A 24,116-nucleotide genomic window follows, 5' to 3' on the forward strand; every position below is an offset into this window, starting at 1 on the left:
TATATAAAATTTTGTCAAAATTTTATTTCTATTGAAAATTATGTCAAAATTTTATTTCTATAGAAAATTTTGTCAAAATTTTATTTCTATAGAAAATTTCGTCAAAATTTTATTTCTATAGAAAATGTTGTCAAAATTTTATTTCTATAGAAAATTTTGTCAAAATTTTATTTCTATAGAAAATTTTGTCAAAATTTTATTTCTTTAGGAAATTTAGCCAACATTTTATTTCTATAGAAAATTTTGTTAAAATTTTATTTCAAAATTTTATTTCTATAGAAAATTTTGTCAAAATTTTATTTCTACAGAAAATTTTGTCAAAATTTTATTTCTACAGAAAATTTTGTCAAAATTTTATTTCCATATAAAATTTTTCCAAAATTTTATTTCTATAGAAAATTTTGTTAAAATTTTATTTCTATAGAACATTTTTTCAAAATTTTATTTCTATAGAAAATTTTGTCAAAATTTTATTTCTATAGAAAATTTTGTCAAAATTTTATTTCTATAGAAAATTTTGTCAAAATTTTATTTCTATATAAAATTTTATCAAAATTTTATTTCTATAGAAAATGTTGTCAAAATTTTATTTCTATAGAAAATTTTGTCAAAATTTTATTTCAATAGAAAATGTTGTCATCATTTTATTTCTATAGAAAATTTTGTCAAAATTTTATTTCTATAGAAAATTTTGTAAAACATTTATTTCTATAGAAAATTTTGTCAAAATTTTATTCCTATAGAAAATTTTGTCAAAATTTTATTTCTATAGAAAATTTTGTCAAAATTTTATTTCTATAGAAAATTTTGTCAAAATTTTATTTCTATAGAAAATTTTGTCATAATTTTATTTCTATATAAAATTTTGTCAAAATTTTATTTCCATATAAAATTTTTCCAAAATTTTATTTCTATAGAAAATTTTGTTAAAATTTTATTTCTATAGAAAATTTTGTCAAAATTTTATGTCTATAGAAAATTTTGTCAAAATTTTATTTCTATAGAAAATTTTGTCAAAATTTTATTTCTATAGAAAATTTTGTCAAAATTTTATTTCTATAGAAAATTTTGTCAAAATTTTATTTCTATAGAAAATTTTGTCAAAATTTTATTTCTATAGAAAATTTTGTCAAAATTTTATTTCTATAGAAAATTTTGTCAAAATTTTATTTCTATAGATTTTTTTTTTAAATTTTATTTCTATAGAAATTTTTTTCACAAATTTATTTCAATAGAAAATTTTGTCAAAATTTTATTTCTATAGAAAATTTTGTCAAAATTTTATTTCAATAGAAAATTTTGTCAAAATTTTATTTCTATAGAAAATTTTGTCAAAATTTTATTTCTATAGAAAATTTTGTCAAAATTTTATTTCTATAGAAAATTTTGTCAAAATTTTATTTCTATAGAAAATTTTGTCAAAATTTTATTTCTACAGAAAATTTTGTCAAAATTTTATTTCTACAGAAAATTTTGTCAAAATTTTATTTCTATAGAATTTTTTTTAAAAATTTTATTTCTATAGAAATTTTTGTCAAAATTTTATTTCTATAGAAAATTTTGTCAAAATTTTATTTCAATAGAAAATTTTGTCAAAATTTTATTTCTATAGAAAATTTTGTCAAAATTTTATTTCTATAGAAAATTTTGTCAAAATTTTATTTCTATAGAAAATTTTGTCAAAATTTTATTTCTATAGAAAATTTTGTCAAAATTTTATTTCTATAGAAAATTTTGTCAACATTTTATTTCTATAGAAAATTTTGTCAAAATTTTATTTCTATAGAAAATTTTGTCAAAATTTTATTTCTATAGAAATTTTTGTCAAAATTTTATTTCTATAGAAAATTTTGTCAACATTTTATTTCTATAGAAAATTTTGTCAAAATTTTATTTCTATAGAAAATTTTGTTAAAATTCTATTTCTGTAGAATTTTTTTCAAAATTTTATTTCTATGGGAAATTTTGTCAAAATTTTATATTTATAGAAAATTTTGTCAAAATTTTATAAAAAATTTATTTCTATAGAAAAGTTTGTCAAAATTTTATTTCTATAGAAAATGTTGTCAAACTGAATTAAATACGTATTTAATCGGCTTTTTTTGTTTAATATATACCCCGTATGGACGAACTTACAATTTAGAAGACGCTGATAAGAAGTTTTAAGATACTGTGCAATCCATGTTGGAGGGTACATAAGATTCGGCCTGGCCGAACTTACGGCCGTATATACTTGTTTTTTACTAGTGTATCATCTCATCTCATAGTGTAGTTAATTAAAATTTCAATAGAAATATTTTTAAATATTTTCAAATCATCTCGTTCCCTTGAAGTAGCTATTAAGTTACATTCTGATGCCTGACAAAACCGATAAACAATTCTATGAAAATTTATGAACATTTAATTGTTAACACTCGAAACAAAAACAATAAATTACTGTGATTTATTATTGGCAAAAACAAAGTGATTTCATCAATTTAAAATACAACACGCTGATTGATTATCGTATCAATCACTCTTGCATAGCATTTTCCCATATATGACGATAAAAAGAGAGAGAGAGCACAGTTTTGCTTGCCACTGTACATCAGGAGGAAATACCATTCAGAATGTCATGTGTTTCACACGGCACAAGCGATCATTTCGTGAATGACGCTCAATATCCGCATTGAATTAACTTTTCTGTTTGCATACAAATATAAATCTACACTATACACAAGGGACTTAATGAGGCGAGAAAGAAAATATTTGAAATTCTTAGAAAGTCATTGGAATGAATGAATATCAAAGATTTTCAATTTTAATTATTAATGATAGGGCAACTTTTTTTCTCATATGAAATTCATTCATGTTATGTAAAAAATATTCATTGACAATTATAATGCCAACGTTGGTGATATGTTCTGCGTGAATTTGAAAAAAAATTTTGTACGAAATTGTTTCAGTTAATAGCGTATGGATTGAGTTGGAAATTTGATATTTGGCTCAAGGGTTGTGAGCACGGTTGCCACCCGAGCCAAAAATAATTAAACCAAAAAGAGAAATTTACCACAAATCTACCAAATTTACAAAATCTTATTTTGAAGTTTTTGATCAAATTTTTGGTAGTTTTTTCTTCTAATGAATGAATAATCCCTCTTATTAGCAACTATTGCTTGGGTATATAAATATCCCTTGAATTGTAAATGTTTTAAAGATTGTAGCATGCACCAACTAGTAACAATTACTAATTGTATAAAAAGAGAGAACTTATTTTGAAAGTATAAACTAACATGAAAATTACAATTTTTAGAGATATTGAATTTATAATTTTTTTTTTTTTCAAAATTTCATTTCTATAGGAAATTTTGCGAATACTTAATTTCTATAGAAAATTTTCGCAAAACTTTATTTCTATAGAAAATTTGCGGAAAAATGTATTTCTATAGAAAATGTGCGCAAAATCTTATTTCCATAGAAAATTTTGTCAAAATTTTATTTCTATAGAAAATTTTGTCAAAATTTTATTTCTATAGAAAATTTTGTCAAAATTTTATTTCTATAGAAAATTTTGTAAAAGTTTTATTTCTGTAAAATTTTTTCTCAAAATTTAATTTCTATAAAATAAATTTTATTTCCATAGAAATTTTTATCAACATTTTATTTTCATAGAAAATTTTGTCAAAATTTTATTTCGATAAAAATATTTTACAAAAATTTATTTCCATAGAAAATTTTGTCAAAATTTTATTTCTATAGAAAATTTTGTCAAAATTTTATTTCTATAGAAAATTTTGTCAAAATTTTATTTCCATATAAAATTTTGTCAAAATTTTATTTTTATAGGAAATTTTGTCAAAATTTTATTTCTATAGAAAATTTTGTTAAAATTTTATTTCTATAGAAAATTTTGTCAAAATTTTATTTCTATAGAAAAATTTCGCAAAACTTTATTTCCATAGAAAATGTTGTCAAAATTTTATTTCGATAAAAATATTTTACAAAAATTTATTTCCATAGAAAATTTTGTCAAAATTGTATTTCTATAAAAAAATTTTACAAAATTTTATTTCTATAGAAAAATTTTGTCAAAATTTTATTTGCATAGAAAATGTTGTCGAAATTTTATGTCTATAAAAAATTTAATTTCTATAGAAATTTGTGTCAAAATTTTAGTTCTAACAAATTTTGTCATAATTTTATTTCTATTGAAAATTTTGTCAAAATTTTAGTTTTCTAACAAATTTTGTCAAAATTTTATTTCTATAGAAAATTTTGTCAAAATTTTATTTCTATAGCAAATTTTGTCAAAATTTTATTTTTCTAACAAATTTAGTCAAAATTTTATTTCTGTTGCAAATTGTTATTTCTATAAATATTTTCTTAAAATTTTATTTATGTAGAAAACATTGGCAAAATTTTATTTCTATTGAAAATTTGGTCTAAATTGTATTTCTATAAAAAATGTTGTCAACATTTTATTTCCATAAAAAATGTTGTGCAAATTTTATTATACCCACAACCATAGAATGGTGATGGGAGTATACTAAGTTTGTTATTCCGTTTGTAACACATCGAAATATTGATTTCCCACTATATAAAGTATATATAATCTTGATCAGGAAGAAATTCTAAGACGATATAACCATGTCCGCCTGTCCGTCTGTCTGTCTGTTGTAATCACGCTACAGCTTTCAATATGGGCGCTATTGTCCTGCAATTTGGTACAGATTAGTTTTTTGTTTCCAGGCAGGTCAAGTTCGAAGATGGGCTATATCGGTCTATGTTTTGGTATAGCCCCCATATAAACCGACCCCTCGATTTGGGGTCTTGGGCTTCTAGAAACTGTATGTTTTATCTGATTTGCCTGAAATTGGAAATCTAGAGTTAGTTTAGGATTATAATTAGGTGTGCCGAAAATGATGGCTATCGGTCCATGTTTTGGTATAGCCCCCATGTAGACCGATCTCCCGATTTTATTTCATGGGCTTCTAGAATACGTAGTTTTTATCTAATTTGCCTGAAATTTGAAATCTTGAAATTTAATGTCTTGGTATAGCTCCCATATGGACCGATCATCCGGTTTTATTTCTTGGGCTTCTAGAATCTATAGTTTTAATCCAATTTGCCAGATATTCGAGAACTAGGGATATTTTAGGACCACAAATAGATGTGCCGAAAATGGTATGTATCGGTCCATGTTTTGTTATAACCCCATATAGACGGATTATTTTGTTACAATTTTCAAAAAGTCGGGCAAGGGGGAGGTCCCCCTTCCCGCCCAAATATTAAAAATCGGGTAGCCCATAATAAATTCATAACCTCAGGGCGTATTCTCTGTAAATCTCATGTAAATAAGAGAATTTTTTTACTATACTTAAAACAAAAACCTATATAGGGGTGGTCCAGCTCCGTGATCAAATATCGAAAAATAAAGTAGCGGGTCTTTGTGTGGACATCACCCCTAATCTTCCTTGGAAATTTCACCCAAATCGGAGAACTTTGGCCCATTTTTAAAAAAAGTCGGGTAAGAGGGATGTCCCCCTCCCCCACCAGATATCAAAAAATGAGGTACCCTATTTTTACCACATGATTACCCTCTACGATCTCCGAATTTTTTTCGTGTGAAAAAATAAAACTATTTTATAACAAAAGCAACTGCGATGACTTCAAATTATAAATTTTTGTAATGTGCGCTGTGTGTAAACAAAATTTACAGCTTTTCCGTTGAAACTTTTCTTGAATTTTCGTTACTATAAACCTCACGGAGCCAGAGACATTTCCAACGAATGCAAAACCGTGGAAATTGGTTCGAGCGTCCTGAAGTTGCGTAAGAGAAGGTGCTGTATATACAAAAAGATTTCCCCCCTTTTCCGTTGAAAATGTTCTTGAATCTTGAAACCTCACGGAGCCAGAGACCTTTCCAACGAATGAAAAATGGGTTCGTGCGTTCTGGAGTTATTGCGTCAGGAAGGAAAATCCGACTTATTTTTATATAGTAGAGAAGATGTTCTCAAAATTTTATTTCTATAGACAAATTTTTTAAAATTTCAATTCTTTGAAAATTTTCTCAAAATTTTATTTCTATAAAAATTTGGTAAAAATTTTATTTTTATACAAATTTTTCTTCTTTGTATGTAGTCGCATGTACAATTTTGGTCATACAAGAATATAGGCAAAATATTGTTACGCGTTTTTCGTAAAAACAAAACTCACCATTAATAATTTTTTCGGTTACATTTAAAACAGTCTCATTTATGTTGACAACAGCAGCCATTGTATAGGGATCTCCTGCAAGAAAAAATAAATAATAATATATTAAATAATTAATCAATCGATCGATTTGATCATCGCTTCCGAAAAATGTTTCCAATAAACATAATCTCATGTTTCTCCCTCTTTTTTGTTAATTACTGCTGATAATTAAATGGGGAATATATTTCTGAGTAATAAATCTCGCGAATTACCTACGTAAAAAATATCATAAAATATACAATAAGAACCGCCTAACAACACATATAATTATTGTGAGTACATTTTAGTAGCCGTTGCTCATCACTTAATTCCCTAATCAGCACTGGCAGTCCAACTTTAGTAGCAGCTCACCGAACAACGGGGACTTAATTTTTCATATTTCTTACTTAGAACTAAAAAGAGTCCCAAACTAAAACTATTTGATATACATACAGAAAAGTAATTTTTAAATTTTATTTTTATAAAAATTCCATTCCATAATGAAATTAGAAAAAATAGTAACTGGTGAAATTTTCCTCATAGACGTTAGTGTAAGGAAATTACTACTACAGAAGCTGTTTTTTTTGCTTCATTCCCCATATCTGCATAGCATTTAGCCTCATCCTATGATTTCTTAAAAGCCTTCATTAATCATTTTTTCTTTAATCCTCGTTAATTGCATTTTTTTGGAAGACTCACATTCAATAGCTTATTCGCTTAAGTGAATTTTCCAATTAATCGTTTTTACTACGGGTTATGGAAAAATGAAAAATTGTTGTAAGTGCTCAATTAAGCAAAGGAGATAAGGAGTAAAATATAAAAAAAACAACAACAAAAGTGCAATAAAGTAACAATTAATTAAAGCAAAATCAAAATTAATTGTCAATGTTATATTGCAATAATAAAAAAAGATATTATTTAATTCGCAAACAAAAAAATATTATTCTAAATAACCGAAAACTGTGTAGTGTGACATTTTGCGGTTTGTTAATCAAATTGAACTGACACTGCATTTCCAAGAACTAGAACAACGAAAATGAATATCATCAAACCTAGTCCTCATTTCATCTATATTAACTAATAATTAAATTGATAGTTAATTTTTCCGTTTTTTTCTAGAATTTTAAAATATGATGCTGTTAACTCTTCCATAACAATAACGACAACGTTATCAGATTACAATAGAATGAGAAAAAATAATTAACTTATCTTTTGGATATTGGATAGGATATTTTTAACAATATTCACAAAAATATCGAAACTGTAAAAACATATCGAAATTTGTCATAATTGTTTAACAATAGAAAATTTTGTATAAATACTTAAATTGTAGGAAATATTCCATTACAATTAGCTATTTTGTCATTTTTTTTGCAATAGGAAAATTTGTCAAAGTTTCCTTCTTATTGTAAATTTTGTTCAAAAAAATTTTTGAAAATTTCTAATAATTTTTTAACAATAGAAAAGTTTGTATAAATACTTAAATTGTAGGAAATATTTCATAGCAATCGGCTATTTTGTCTAATTTTTTTTTTTTTTGAAATAGGAAAATTTGTCAAAATTTCCTTCTTATTGGAAATGTTGTTCAAACTTCGTTGCTATAGGAAATATTGTCAAAATTTCTTTGCTATAGAAACATTTTTGAAAATTTCTAATAATTATCTAACAATAGAAATTTTTGTATAAAGACTTAAATTGTAGGAAATATTTCATTGCAATTGGCTATTTTGTCAAATTTTTTTTTTGCAATAGGAAAATTTATCAAATGTCTTTCTTATTGGAAATTTTGTTCAAACTTCTTTGCTATAGAAAATTTTGTGAAAATTTCTTTGCTATAGGAAGTTTTTTTCAAAATTTCTTTGTTTTAGAAAAATTTTTTGAAAATTTCTTTCCTATAGCAAATTTTATTACAATTTTATTTCTACAGGAAATTTTTTCAAAATTTATTTTTTATAGGAAATTTTGTCAAAATTTCATTTCTATGGGAAATTTTCACAAAATGCTCGTTGCTATTGGAAGCTTTGTTAAAATTTCGTTGCTATTGGAAGTCTTGCTAAAATTTCTTTGCTGTGGAATGATTTTTTTAATTCTTAAGCCGTAAGAAATTTTGTCAATTTTTTTTGCTAATTTTTTTTTTATCAAAATGTCTTTCCTAACGAAATTATGTTAAAATATTTTTGCGAAAGGAAGTTTTTTCAAAATTTCTTTGCTTTAGAAAATTTCTTTCCTATAGGAAATTTTATTAAAATTTTATTTCTACAGGAAATTTTATTAAAATTTTATTTCTACAGGAAAGTTTGTCAAAATTTCATTTCTATGGGAAATTTTGTCAAAATTTTGGAAGTTCTGCTAAAATTTCTTTGCTGTAGAATGATTTTTTAATTCTTAAGCCGTAGGAAATTTTTTCGCAATTTTTTTTTGTAATTTTTTTTTTTATCGAAATGTCTTTCCTATACGAAATTATGTAAAAATATTTTTGAGAAAGCAAAATTTTTTGCTTTAGAATTTTTTTTTGAAAATTTCTTTCCTATAAGAAATTTTATCAAAATTTGATTTCTACAGGAAATTTTGTCACAATTTTATTTCTACAGGAAATTTTGTCAAAATTTTATTTTTATAGGAAATTTTGTCAAATTTTCATTTCTATGGGAAATTTTTTTGTCAAAATTTATTTTTTATAATTTTTTTGTCTAAATTTCATTTTTATAAAAATGAAATTTTGTCAAAATTTCATTTTTATGGGAAATTTTGTCAAAATGTTCGTTGCTATTGGAAGATTAGTTAAAATTTCGTTGCTATTGGAAGTTTTGCTAAAATTTCTTTGCTGTGCCACAATTTCTTTGCAGTGGAAGGATTTTTTTTTTTAATTTTTAAGCTGTAGAATATTTTGTCAAAATTTTTTGATATTTTTTTTTATCAAAATGTCTGCTATACGAAATTATGTCAAAATATCTTTGCGAAAGGAAATTTTATAATTTTTTTGTTTGAGGGAACTTGAGGAAAAAAATATTTTGGGAGCCACCGTGGTGCAATGGTTAGCATGCCCGCCTTGCATACACAAGGTCGAGGGTTCGATTCCTGCTTCGACCAAACACCAAAAAGTTTTTCAGCGGTGGATTATCCCACCTCCGTAATGCTGGTGACATTTCTGAGGGTTTCAAAGCTTCTCTAAGTGGTTTCACTGCAATGTGGAACGCCGTTCGGACTCAGCTATAAAAAGGAGGTCCCTTGTCATTGAGCTTAACATGGAATCGGGCAGCACTCAGTGATAAGAGAGAAGTTCATATGTCCATATCGGTCCACTTTTACGTATAGCCCCCATATAAACGGAATCCCAAATTTGGCTTGCGATTGCTCTAAGAGAAGCAAATTTCATCCGATCCGGCCGAAATTTGGTACATGGTGTAAGTATATGGTCTCTAACAACCATGCAAAAATTGGTCCACATCGGTCCATAATTACATATAGCCCCCATATAAACCGATCCCCCGATTTGGCTTGCGGAGCCTCTAAGAGAAGCAAATTTCATCCGAACCGGCTGAAATTTGGTACATGGTGTTAGTATATGATCTCTAATAACCATGCAAAAATTGGTCCACATCGGTCCATAATTACATAGCCCCCATATAAGCCGATCCCCCGATTTGGCTTGCGATTGCTCTAAGAGAAGCAAATTTCATCCGATCCGGTCGAAATTTGGTACATGGTGTAAGTATATGGTCTCTAACAACCATGCAAAAATTGGTCCACATCGGTCCATAATTACATATAGCCCCCATATAAGCCGATCCCCCGATTTGGCTTGCGATTGCTCTAAGAGAAGCAAATTTCATCCGATCCGGTCGAAATTTGGTACATGGTGTAAGTATATGGTCTCTAACAACCATGCAAAAATTGGTCCACATCGGTCCATAATTACATAGCCCCCATATAAGCCGATCCCCCGATTTGGCTTGCGGAGCCTCTAAGAGAAGCAAATTTCATCTGATCCGGCTGAAATTTGGTACGTGGTGTTAGTATATGATCTCTAATAACCATGCAAAAATTGGTCCACATCGGTCCATAATTATATATAGCCCCCATATAAACCGATCCCCCGATTTGGCTTGCGGAGCCTCTAAGAGAAGCAAATTTCATCCGATCCGGCAGAAATTTGGTACATGGTGTTAGTATATAGTCTCTAACAACCATGCAAAAATTGGTCCACATCGGTCCATAATTATATATAGCCCCCATATAGGATAAAGTTAGGTTAAAGTGGCAGCCCGATTAAATTTCATGCTCACTTAGACTATTCAGTCCATTGTGATATAGCCCCCCATATAAACCGATCCTCAGATTTGACCTCCGGAGCCCCTTGGAAGAGCAAAATTCATCCGATTCGGTTGAAATTTGGTACGTGATGTAAGTATATGGTATCCAACAACCATGATTCATATCAGTCCATAATTATATATAGCCTGATCCCCAGATTTGACCTCCGGAGCCCCTTGGAAGAGCAAAATTCATCCGATTCGGTTGAAATTTGGTACGTGGTGGTAGTATATGATATTTGACAACCATACCAAAAGTGGTCCATATCAGTCCATAATCATATATATCCCCCATATAAACCGATCGCGAGATTTGGTTTTGGAGCCTCTTGGAGGAGCAAATTACATCCGAGTCAGTTGAAATTTGGTACATTGTGCTAGTATATGGCCGTTAACAACTATGCCTATCTAGGTCCATATCGGTCTATAGTTATATATAGCCCTCAGATAAATCGATCCCCAATCACACAAAAATTGGTACATATCAATTTCATAATTGTATATAGCCCCGATATATAGGGAGCCACCGTGGTGCAATGGTTAGCATGCCCGCCTTGCATACACAAGGTCGTGGGTTCGATTCCTGCTACGACCGAACACCAAAAAGTTTTTCAGCGGTGGATTATCCCACCTCAGTAATGCTGGTGACATTTCTGAGGGTTTCAAAGCTTCTCTAAGTGGTTTCACTCCAATGTGGAACGCCGTTCGGACTCGGCTATAAAAAGGAGGTCCCTTGTCATTGAGCTTAACATGGAATCGGGCAGCACTCAGTGATAAGAGAGAAGTTCACCACTGTGGTATCACAATGGACTGAATAGTCTAAGTGAGCCTGATACATCGGGCTGCCACATAACCTAACCTAACCTAACCTAGCCCCGATATAAGCGACCCCATATTTCAATTCTGGCTCTCTACGTACCGTGCAAAAGTCCATGTCGATTCGTAATTATTTGTAGACTTACCTATACATAACTTTTTTGTCTAATATATACAACGTATGGAATAACTCACAATTTAGAAAACGATGTTAAGATGTTTTAAGATACCAAACTTTGTGAAAATTTCGTTGCTCTAAAAATGGGTCCCAAAACAAGAACACCAAATTTGTATGTGTTTTGGGGGGATTTTGATTTTAATTTTGGGATGCGTTGTACTATGAAAACAACTTCAATATTTCAGATGAAAATTTCGCATTCTGGAATTTGACAACTATACATATTTTGTTGGTCCGAATTGCATTGTATCGCATCAGATTATTTTTTGCATGGGGATTAAGACTTTCTCTTATGGACACAGTTCACAGTGGAGCTATCGCTATTCCCAAGAGATTCGTACTGGGGAAAAATTATTTAATTTTTTCTTAAAACTTCATAGTTTTTCCATCACTTAGGCTTCATCGATTAGGGTTAATTTGTTTTAAATCAAAAGTGAAAATAAGTCCTAATTTTATTTTGAAGCCTATGGCGCCAAAATTTGGCGGTCCCAGAAAAATTTCCAAATTTCTTTATTATTGGAAATTTTGTCAAAATTTCTTTGTTATAGGAAATTTTGACAAAATTTTTTGCTATAGGAATTTTTTTCAAAATTTCTTTTCAATAGGAAATTTTGTCAAAATTTTTTTGCTATAGCATATTTTGTCAAAATTTCTATGCTATGGGAAATTTTGTAAAAATTTCATTGCTATAGGAAATTTTGCTAAAATATCTGCGATAAAGCAAATTTTGTCCAAATTTCTTTGCTATAGGAAATTTTGTGAAAATTTTTTGCTATAGGAATTTTTTTTGTAGTTGTTGTATGGTTGACCTTTTAGTATAATTATTTGTAGAGTTTGTAAGGCTTGAGGTCATATTGTAATATAACAAAATAAAATCTTAGTTTTTTATAGTGTTTTATTTTAAATTCTTTCCAATATTTCGAACACCATCGTTGTCCGTCCTCAGGGAAATTAAATTTTTTAATAAGACAAAGTGACTTGCTCGCCACTGCGTTTGAGTTTACACATTTAAAATAAAACACTATAAAAAACTAAGATTTTATTTTGTTTTATTACAATATGACCTCAAGCCTTACAAACTCTACATATAGGATTTTTTTTTAAATTTCTTTGCAATAGGAATTGTTTTCAAAATTTCTTTGAAATAGGAAATTTTGTAAAAAATTTATTTCTATAGGAAATTTTATTAAAATTTCATTTCTATAGGAAATTTTATTAAAAGTTCATTTCTATAGGAAATTTTAATAAAATTTCATTTCTATAGGAAATTTTATTATTTTATTTTATTAAAATTTCTATGCAATAGAAAATTTTGTCTATATTTCTTTGATATAGGAAATTTTATCAAAATGTCTTTCCTAAAGCAAATTTTGTGAAGATTTCATTTCTATAGAAGTTTGTGAACATTTCCATAGGCAATTTTGTCAAAATGTCATATCTATAGGATTTTTTTTTTCAAAATTTCATTTATATAGAAAATTTGGTCCACATTTCTTTGCTATAGTAAATTTTGCGTAAATTTCATTTCTATAGGAAATTTTGGCAAAAATTTTTTTCTATAGGACATTTTGTAAACAAATTCTTTGCTATGAGAAATTTGCCAAATTTATTTGCTATAGGAAATTTTGTCAAAATTTCTTTGCTCTAGGAAATTTTGTTAAAATTTTATTTCTTTATGAAATTTTCTCAAAATTTCCTTTTTATAGGAAATTTTGTAAAAATTTCATTTATATGGGAAATTTTGTCAAAATTTCATTTATATGGGAAATTTTTTCAAAATTTCTTTGCTACAGGAAATTGTGTCAAATTATTTTTTACTATAGGAAATTTTGTCAAAATTTCTCTGCTATAGGAAATTTTGTTAAAATTTTATTTCTTTATGAAATTTTCTCAAAATTTCCGTTTTATAGGAAATTTTGTCAAAATTTCATTTACATGGGAAATTTTGTCAAAATTTCATTTATATGGGAAATTTTGTCAAAATTTCATTTATATGGGAAATTTTGTCAAAATTTCTTTGCTACAGGAAATTGTGTCAAATTATTTTTTATTATAGGAAATTTTGTTAAAATTTTATTTCTTTATGAAATTTTCTCAAAATTTCCTTTTTATAGGAAATTTTGTCAAAATTTAAATTCTATGGGAAATTTTGTCAAAATTTCTTTGCTACGGGAAATTGTGTCAAATTATTGTTTACTATAGGAAATTTTGACAAAATTTCATTGCTTATGGATATGTTGTCAAAATTTCTCAGTACAGGAAAATTGAAAATTTTGCTGCTTATGGTTATCAAAATATCTCTGTAATAGGACATTTTGTCACTTTTGTTTTTTGCTAAAGGAATTTTTTCATACATGGGAGCTATATCTAAATCTGAACCAATTTCTTCCAAAATCAATAGGGTTCTATTCTGGCCCAAAACAGGAACTTGTGCCAAATTTGAAGGCGATTGGACTTAAACGGCGACCTAGACTTTGATCACAAAAATGTGTTCACAGACAGACGGACATGGACGGACGGACAGACGGACATGGCTAGATCGTCTCAGGGACCCACCCTGAGCATTATTGCCAAAGACACCATGTGTCTATCTAGTCTCCTTCTGGGTGTTGCAAACGTATGCACTAACTTATAATACCCTGTTCCACAGTGTGGCGCAGGGTATAAAAACGAATTAATTTCATTGGCGATTTGTATTTTGAATTTAATTTCTATGGGAATATGTATGTAAGGCGTCATTAATTTTTCAATTATTGAACAATAAAAGTAGTTAGGTGTTTTTTTTTTTTAATTTCTTCGAATTTCGAATGTTTATAAAACTCAAGTCTTGTCTAAAATTCTTAGAAACCTAGAAACTGTGACGTGCCACAAGAACTTGTAGGGTCCGATAACATATCTCGGACTAGGAGAAATAAACAACAAATGCTTGAAAACTCAGCAACCATTGGAGCAAATCGTGTAATAGTGAACAATAAAGGCGACACCATATTTGATAAAAAAAATAATGAAACAAACAACATCTTACAAAGAACGTACAAACGTAATTGCCGTGAATATATTCACATTTGTGCGATAACAACGTGATGACGGCCAGAAGAAAATAAAGAAATGAACACTTACTGCAATTCTACCACAGTCACCACATCAAAATTCTAACAACCTCTGAATGAGTTTCGAATACGCGCTTTAAATAATCCATTCAACGAAAAAAAGTTCCCTAAAATGTGATGTGCATTACAACTTCAAGCTAACCAACTAGCCCAACTTACATGGCCCTATCCTAGCTACTCCCTAGTTTGATGGTCTTTCTCTACGATCACACATTTCTATGGAATGGATTACCATACCATTAGAAGCCATTAGAATTATAATTGATTACAAGAATATTTATGCAATCATAAAGTCATGTTCGAGCTATAAGAGTCAAGTAATTCAGAAAACTTCTCTCCTTATCCACCACTTTCTCAGCACCATAATAAAATACTAGCCATTGTATGGTCAATTTGCCATAGCAGTCCCCTGATAGATTACAAGCACTTGTTTTGCATTTCAAAGATGTTTTTTTTGTTTCAATATCGTAAACAATTCTTTTTAACAACCTGAACAACAAATTAGAGCACGTGCAAATTGCAATACAAATAGAGTCTTTTTACATTCATTCATACCGATCGAGAAGAATTTACAGATCCCTACAATATATATTTTAGAAATTAAAAGATAACAAAATTTTGACAAGATTTCCTATAGAAATTAAATTTAGAAAAAAATTTCTATGACAACAAATGTTGACAAAAATTCCTATAGCAAAGAAATTTCGACAAAATTTCCTATAAAAACAAAATTTTGATAAAATTTCCTATAGCAAAGAAATTTTGACAAAATTTCCTATAGAAATGAAATTTTGACAAAATTTCCTATAGAAATGAAATTTTGATAAAATTTCCTATAGAAATGAAATTTTGACAAAGTTTCCTATAGAATGAAATTTTGACAAATTTTCCTATAGAAATGAAATTTTAACAAAATTTCCTATAGAAATGAAATTTTGACAAAATTTCATATAGAAATGAAATTTTGATAAAATTTCCTATAGAAATGAAATTTTGACAAAATTTCCTATAGAAATGAAATTTTGACAAAATTTCCTATAGCAAAGAAATTTTGACAAAATTTCCTATAGAAATGAAATTTTGACAAAATTTCCTATAGAAATGAAATTTTGACAAAATTTCCTATAGAAATGAAATTTTGACAAAATTTCCTATAGAAATGAAATTTTGACAAATTTTAATATAGAAATTAAATTTTGACAAAATTTCCTATAGCAAAGAAATTTTGACAAAATTTCCTATAGAAATGAAATTTTGACAAAATTTCCTATAGAAATGAAATTTTGACAAAATTTCCTATAGAAATGAAATTTTGACAAAATTTCCTATAGAAATGAAATTTTGACAAAATTTCCTATAGAAATGAAATTTTGACAAAATTTCCTATAGAAATGAAATTTTGACAAAATTTCCTATAGAAATGAAATTTTGACAAAATTTCCTATAGAAATTAAATTTTGACAAAACTTCCTATAGAAATGAAATTTTTGACTAAATTTCCTATAGAAATGAAATTTTCACAAAATTTCCTATAGAAATGAAATTTTCACAAAATTTCCTATAGAAATGAAATTTTAACAAAATTTCCTAAAGAAATGAAATTTTGATAAAATTTCCGATAGAAATGAAATTATGACAAAATTGCCTATAACAAAGAAATTTTGACAAAATTTCCTATAGAAATGAAATTTTGACAAAATTTCCTATAGAAATGAAATTTTGACAAATTTCCCCATAGCAAATGAATTTTGACAAAATTTACTATAAAAATTAAATTTTCACAAAATTTCCTATAGAAATGAGATTTTGACAAAATTTCCTATAGAAATGAAATTTTGACAAAATTTCCTATAGAAATGAAATTTTGACAAAATTTCCTATAGAAATGAAATTTTGACAAAATTTCCTATAGAAATGAAATTTTGACAAAATTTCCTATAGAAATGAAATTTTGACAAAATTTCCTATAGAAATGAAATTTTGACAAATTTTAATATAGAAATTAAATTTTGACAAAATTTCCTATAGCAAAGAAATTTTGACAAAATTTCCTATAGAAATGAAATTTTGACAAAATTTCCTAAAGAAATGAAATTTTGATAAAATTTCCGATAGAAATGAAATTATGACAAAATTGCCTATAACAAAGAAATTTTGACAAAATTTCCTATAGAAATGAAATTTTGACAAAATTTCCTATAGAAATGAAATTTTGACAAATTTCCCCATAGCAAAAGAATTTTGACAAAATTTACTATAAAAATTAAATTTTCACAAAATTTCCTATAGAAATGAGATTTTGACAAAATTTCCTATAGCAAAGAAATTTTGACAAATTTTCCTATAGAACTGAAATTTTGACAAAATTTCCTATAGAAATGAAATTTTGACAAAATTTCCTATAGAAATGAAATTTTGACAAAATTTCCTATAGCAAAGAAATTTTGACAAAATTTCCTATAGCAAAGAAATTTTGACAAAATTTCCTATAGCAAAGTAATTTTGACAAAATTTCTTATAGAAATGAAATTATGACAAAATTTCCTATAGAAATGAAATTTTGACAAAATTTCCTATAGCAAAGAAATTTTGACAAAATTGCCTATAGAAATGAAATTTTGACAAAATTTCCTAGAGAAATGAAATTTTGACAAAATTTCCTAGAGAAATGAAATTTTGACAAAATTTCCTATAGAAATGAAATTTTGACAAAATTTCCTAGAGAAATGAAATTTTGACAAAATTTCCTATAGAAATGAAATTTTGACAAAATTTACTATAGAAATGAAATTTTGACAAAATTTCCTATAGAAATGAAATTTTGACAAAATTTCCTATAGAAATGAAATTTTGACAAAATTTCCTATAGAAATGAAATTTTGACAAAATTTCCTAGAGAAATGAAATTTTGACAAAATTTCCTAGAGAAATGAAATTTTGACAAAATTTCTTATAGCAAATAAATGTTGAAAGAATTTCCTATGGCAAAGAAATTTTGACAAAATTCCCTATGACAAAGAAATTTTGACAAAATTGCCTATAGCAAAGAGATTTTGACAAAATTTCCTATAGCAAAGAAATTTGACAAAATTTCCTATAGAAATGAAATTTTGACAAAATTTCCTATAGAAATGAAATTTTGACAAAATTTCCTATAGAAATGAAATTTTGACAAAATTTCCTATAGAAATGAAATATTGACAAAATTTCCTATAGAAATGAAATTTTGACAAAATTTCCTATAGAAATGAAATTTTGACAAAATTTCCTATAGAAATGAGATTTTGACAAAATGTCCTATAGAAATGAAATTTTGACAAAATTTCCTATAGAATGAAATTTTGACAAAATTTCCTATAGAATGAAATTTTGACAAAATTTCCTATAGAAATGAAATTTTGACAAAATTTTCTATAGAAATGAAATTTTGACAAAATTTCCTATAGAAATGAAATTTTGACAAAATTTCCTATAGAAATGAAATTTTGACAAAATTTCCTATAGAAATGAAATTTTGACAAAATTTCCTATAGAAACGAAATTTTGACAAAATTTCCCCATAGCAAATTAATTTTGACAAAATTTCCTATAGAAATGAAATTTTGACAAAATTTCCTATAGAAATTAAATTTTGACAAAATTTCCTATAGAAATTAAATATCGACAAAATTTTCCGATAGCAAATGAATTTTGACAAAATTTCCTATAGAAATGATATTTTGACAAAATTTCCTATAGAAATGAAATTTTGACAAAATTTCCTATAGAAATGAGATTTTGACAAAATTTCCCCATAGCAAATGAATTTTGACAAAATTTGCTATAAAAATGAAATTTTGACAAAATTTCTTATAGAAAAGATATTTTGACAAAATTTCTTATAGAAATGAAATTTTGACAAATTTTCCTATAGAAATGAAATTTTGACAAAATTTCCTATAGAAATGAAATTTTCACAAAATTTCCTATAGAAATTACATTTTGACAAAATTTCGTATAGAAATGAAATTTTGACAAAATTTTCTATAGAAATCAAATTTTGACAAAATTTCCTATAGAAATGAAATCTTGACAAAATTTCCTATAGAAATGAAATGTTGACAAAATTTCCTATAGAAATGAAATGTTGACAAAATTTCCTATAGAAATGAAATTTTGACAAAATTTCCTATAGAAATGAAATTTTGACAAAATTTCCTATAGAAATGAAATTTTGACAAAATTCCCTATGACAAGGAAATTTTGACAAAATTTCCGATAGAAATGAAATTTTGACAAAATTGCCTATAGAAATGAAATTTTGACAAAATTTCCTATAAAAATGAAATTGTGACAAAATTTCCTATAGAAATGGAATTTTGACAAAATTTCCTATAGAAATGAAATTTTGACAAAATTTCCTATAGAAATGAAATTTTGACAAAATTTCCTATAGAAATAAAATTTTGACAAAATTTCCTATAGAAATGAAATTTTGACAAAATTTCCTATAGAAATGAAATTTTGACAAAATTTTCTATAGAAATGAAATTTTGACAAAATTTCCTATGGCAAAGAAATGAAATTGTGATAAAATTTCCCATAGAAATGAAACTTTAAAAAATGTCCTTTAGAAAACTTTCCTAAAGAAATTAAATTTCGAAAAAATTCCGTATAGCAAGGAAATTTTGACAAAATTTCCTATAGAAATGAATATTTTGATAAAATTTCCAATAGCAAATGAATTTTGCCAAAATTTCCTATAGCAAACAAATGTTGACAAAATTTCCTATGGCAAAGAAATTTCGTATGCCAAGGAAATTGTGACAAAATATCCTATAGAAATGAAATTTTGACAAAATTTCCTATACAAATGAAATTTTGACAAAATTTTCTATGGAAATGAAATTTTGACAAAATTTCCTATAGAAATGAAATTTTGATAAAGTTTCCTATAGAAATGAAATTTTGACAAAATTTCCTATAGAAATGAAATTTTGACAAAATTTCCGATAGAAATGAAATTTTGACAAAATTTCCTATAGAAATGAAATTTTGACAAAATTTCCTATAGCAAAGAGATTTTGACAAAATTTCCTATAGAAATGAATATTTTGATAAAATTTCCTATAGCAAATGAATTTTGCCAAAATTTCCTATAGCAAACAAATGTTGACAAGATTTCCTATGGCAAAGAAATTTCGTATGCCAAGGAAATTGTGACAAAATTTCCGATAGAAATGAAATTTTGACAAAATTTCCTATAGAAATGAAATTTTGACAAAATTTCCTATAGCAAAGAGATTTTGACAAAATTTGCTATAGAAATGAAATTTTGACAAAATTTCCTATAGAAATGAAATTTTGACAAAATTTCCTATAGAAATGAAATTTTGACAAAATTTCCTATAGAAATGAAATTTTGACAAAATTTCCTATAGAAATGAAATTTTGACAAAATGTCCGATAGAAATGAAATTTTTGACTAAATTTCCTATAGAAATGAAATTTTTACAAAATTTCCTATAGAAATGAAATTTCGGCAAAATTTCCTATAGAAATGAAATTTTGATAAAATTTCCTATAGAAATGAAATTTTGACAAAATTTCCTATACAAATGAGATTTTTGACTAAATTTCCTATTTTTTGTAGAATTGAAATTTGTGACATTTCATATAACAAACAGAATATATTTAGCTCTGTTGTAAGTTCAAGATAAACACTATCGAATGTAAAGAAACTTAACAAAGAAAGCAGAGCAAAGTGTATTATAAAGAAAATAATAATAATAATGCAATAAATATGCAATTCACTCAATTCATATAATCTCGCGAAACTGACCAAATGACACGGTATTCGTTTCACCTGAACAGGTTTTAATTAGTAACAATGAAATATGGTCGAGATTCATACTTCCCCCACGGTAAACCGAGTGTTACGATTGCAATGGACATTGGTGATCGTGATTCGAAAATTATTACAACTTGGCAATGTTATGACGGACGGATGGACGGACGGACGGACATCCAGAATGGATGAAATGTAGAACAACTGATGGAGTGCTCATATTCGTGGGCCAAACCAACCGATTATTATGTTAGCTCGTAAATATCCATATAAAAATGTAACGATTATTTTATTCCAAATAAATTAAATTAAATTTATATTTGCGCTGCCCAGAGAGTACAGCTCTTTTTGTATACAGAAAGAAAAAAAAGGCCGCAACGACTATCATGAAAAGAGATCATTAATAAATCACACTTCTATTGTTTTTAAATTTCTTTTTTTGGCTTAATGCTTTGGCCTGCCTGCAATTGGAAAGAGGTGTTTAATATGCACTCTTTGCCTTAAGAACATTAGAACATTTTATGAAGAAATAAAATCGAAAACAAGTTCAGAATTTTAAATCAGTAAGGAGGAGTGATTGTTGCAACACATATTCGATACTCAGAGCTTGTTCTATTGTGGATTTCTTTATTTTTCTTCCATAGAATTAAAGCTTGAAGTATTAATGGCTGAAATGTGTTAATTTATGTTGACCACCGGAGTAGTCTACCTACCTTAATGCAAGAATGACAATTTAATAAAATTTATTGTCCGAGCAGTGGTTTTCGTTGAGCGTATAAAGTGAAGCAAAATGTCAACATATCCTTGATCCTGATATAGTGATAAATGATCCTGATATAGTATAAATGTAAAATGATCCGTTAGTTAATAAATTGCACCATAACAAAGAGTGTTTTTTTAAGCATACCAAATAAATTAAAATTAGAATTAAATTCAATTCAGTTCAGGCTAATTCATTTCCATTTTGTTGCTTTGTTATAGAGAATTTTGTAAAAATTTAATTCATCTTATACGAATGCTTATTTTTAAATTTCTTTGCTACAGGAAATTTTGCCAAAAATTCATTTCTATAGGAAATTTTGTCAAAATGTCTTTGATGTAGGAAATTTTGTGAATTTCTTTTTTTTCTGTAGGACATTTTGTCAAAATTTCCCTGCTAAAGGAAATTTTGTCAAACTTTTTGCTATAGGACATTTTGTCAAAATTTCTCTGCTAAAGGACATTTTGTATACATTTTTTTTTGCTTTAGGCAATTTTGTCAAAATTTCCTTTTTATAGGAAATTTTGTCAAAATTGTTTTGCATGGGACATTAGGTCAAAATTTTTTTTCTATAGTAAATTTTTTCAAAAAATCATTTACGTAGGAAATTATGTCAAAATCTGAAATATCTTTTCTATAGGAAATTTTGACAAAATTTCTTTGCTTGGGACATTAGATCAACAATTGTTTGCTACAAAACATTTCGTGAAAAACGATATATCTTTTATGAGAGATTCATGCAAATTTCTCCTGAGGACCTATCAGAGGATTGGTGCCGATTCTTCAGTTTCTCCCAATTTCTAAATTTTTATATGATTTATCCATTTTTATTTTACTAAGGATCTACAAATTTACTGAAATAAAATTATAAGAATAATCTGTTGTTTGATATATTCCAAAAATGTTCCCTTTTGGTGCGGTTTGGATGCTTAAAATTATAAAAATTTTAAAGAAGTTATCCAAGACTGGTTCATGAGAACCTTCCAATTGGGGTGGGTCCTACTAAACTATATCAGGACTTGTCCTTTGGAATGAGTCCAAGTTTTGTCATAGAGGTTAAATTCATACCATCAATTACTACCCCATGTTAAGGGAGCCACCGTGGTACAATGGTTAGCATGCCCTCCTTGGTCATGGGTTCGATTCCTGCTACGACCGAACACCAAAAAGTTTTTCAGCGGTGGATTATCCCACTTCATTAATGCTGGTGACATTTCTGAGGCTTTCAAAGCTTCTCTAAGTGGTTTCACTACAATGTGGAACGCCATTCGGACTCGGCTATAAAAAGGAGGTCCCTTGTCATTGAGCTTAACATGGAATCGGGCAGCACTCAGTGATACGAGAGAAGTTCACCACTGTGGTATCACAATGGACTGAGTAGTCTAAGTGGGTCTGACACATCGGGCTGCCACATAACCTAACCTAACCTAACCTAACCTACCCCATGTTAAAGTGACCGGCCCCTTCCCTTTAAACCAAAACTGGGCCTGGTCCATACACACCAGGGATATATCCATGATCCAGAAAATGTTGCTACAGATTTTTTAAATTTATTTTCTTTAGTTTTGTCAGAAAATCAAAATTACTTTGCTATACGAATTTTTGACTCAATTTTTTGCTATAGGAAATTTTATTACATTTTCCTTTTTATAGGAAAAAAATTCCTTTGTGGTAGCACATTTAGTCAAAAAATTATTTCGATAGAAAATTTTTCGAAAATTTCTTTGCCATGGAAAATTTTATAAAAATTTCTATCCTATAGAAAATCTTGCCAAACTTTCTTTGCCACGGGAAATTTTGTTAAAATTTCTTATCTATAGGAAGATTTTTCCCTAAAGTACATTTCGTCAAAATGTAATTGCCACAGGAAATTTTGCTAAAATATCTATCCAACACAAAAATGTAAATTGTCAAAATTACTTTGCTATAGGAATTTTTTCTTTGCTATAGAAATTTTGTCATAAAGGAAATTATGCAAAAATTTCATACATTGGAAATGTATCCAAAATTTCATTTGTACAGGAAATTTTGTCAAAATTTCATTTCTATAGGAAATTTTCTGAAAATTTGATTTCTTTAGGAAATTTTGCAAAATTTCATTTCCAAAGAAAATTTTGTCAAAATTTCATTTCTTTAGGAAATTTCCTTGCTATAAAAATTTTGTCAAAACTTCATTTCTATAGAAAATTGTTTCAAAATTTAATTTCTATACGAAATTTTGTCAAAATTTCATTTCTTTAGGAAATTTAGGAAATCTCAAAATTTCATATCTATAGGATAATTTGTCAAAATTTCATTACTATAGGAAATTTTCTGAAAATTTCATTTCTATAGAAAAATTTCTGAAACTTTCATTTCTATAGAAAATTTTCTGAAAATTTAATTTCTATAGGAAATTTTGTCAAAATTTCTTTTCTATAGAAAATTTTGTCAATATTTATTTTCTTTATATATAGGAAATTTTGTCAGAATTTCATTTCTTTAGGAAAGTTTGTCAAAATTTCATTTCTATAGGAAATTTTGTCAAAATTTCATTTCTTTAGGAAATTTTGTCAAAATTTCATTTCTATAGGAAATCTTGTCAAAATTTAATTTCTTTGGGAAATTTTGTCAAAATTTCATTTCTTTGGGAAATTTTGTCAAAATTTCATTTCTTTAGGAAATTTTGTCAAAATTTCATTTCTATAGGAAATTTTGTCAAAATTTCATTTCTATAGGAAATTTTGTCAACATTTCATTTCTTTAGGAAATTTTGTCAAAATTTCATTTCTATAGCCAATTTTGTCAAAATTTCATTTCTATAGGAAATTTTATCAAAATTTCATTTCTATAGGAAATGTTATCAAAATTTCATTTCTATAGGAAATCTTGTCAAAATTTAATTTCTTTGGGAAATTTT

The 24,116-nt window shown here is 26.9% G+C and overlaps 1 protein-coding gene across 1 annotated transcript in view; it reads right to left on the reverse strand.

The window, feature by feature from the left end:
- The window catches only part of tkv (serine/threonine receptor kinase thickveins), a 671,465-nt gene that overhangs the window by 223,747 nt on the left and 423,602 nt on the right, over positions 1-24,116 (reverse strand). The window contains exon 2 of the mRNA XM_075296997.1: positions 6,196-6,270. Within this exon, the coding sequence (XP_075153112.1) occupies positions 6,196-6,270 (75 nt within the window). The remainder of the gene's footprint in view (positions 1-6,195; positions 6,271-24,116) is intronic.

Source organism: Haematobia irritans, chromosome 2, assembly GCF_050003625.1.
Source record: "Haematobia irritans isolate KBUSLIRL chromosome 2, ASM5000362v1, whole genome shotgun sequence".
NCBI lineage: Eukaryota > Metazoa > Arthropoda > Insecta > Diptera > Muscidae > Haematobia > Haematobia irritans.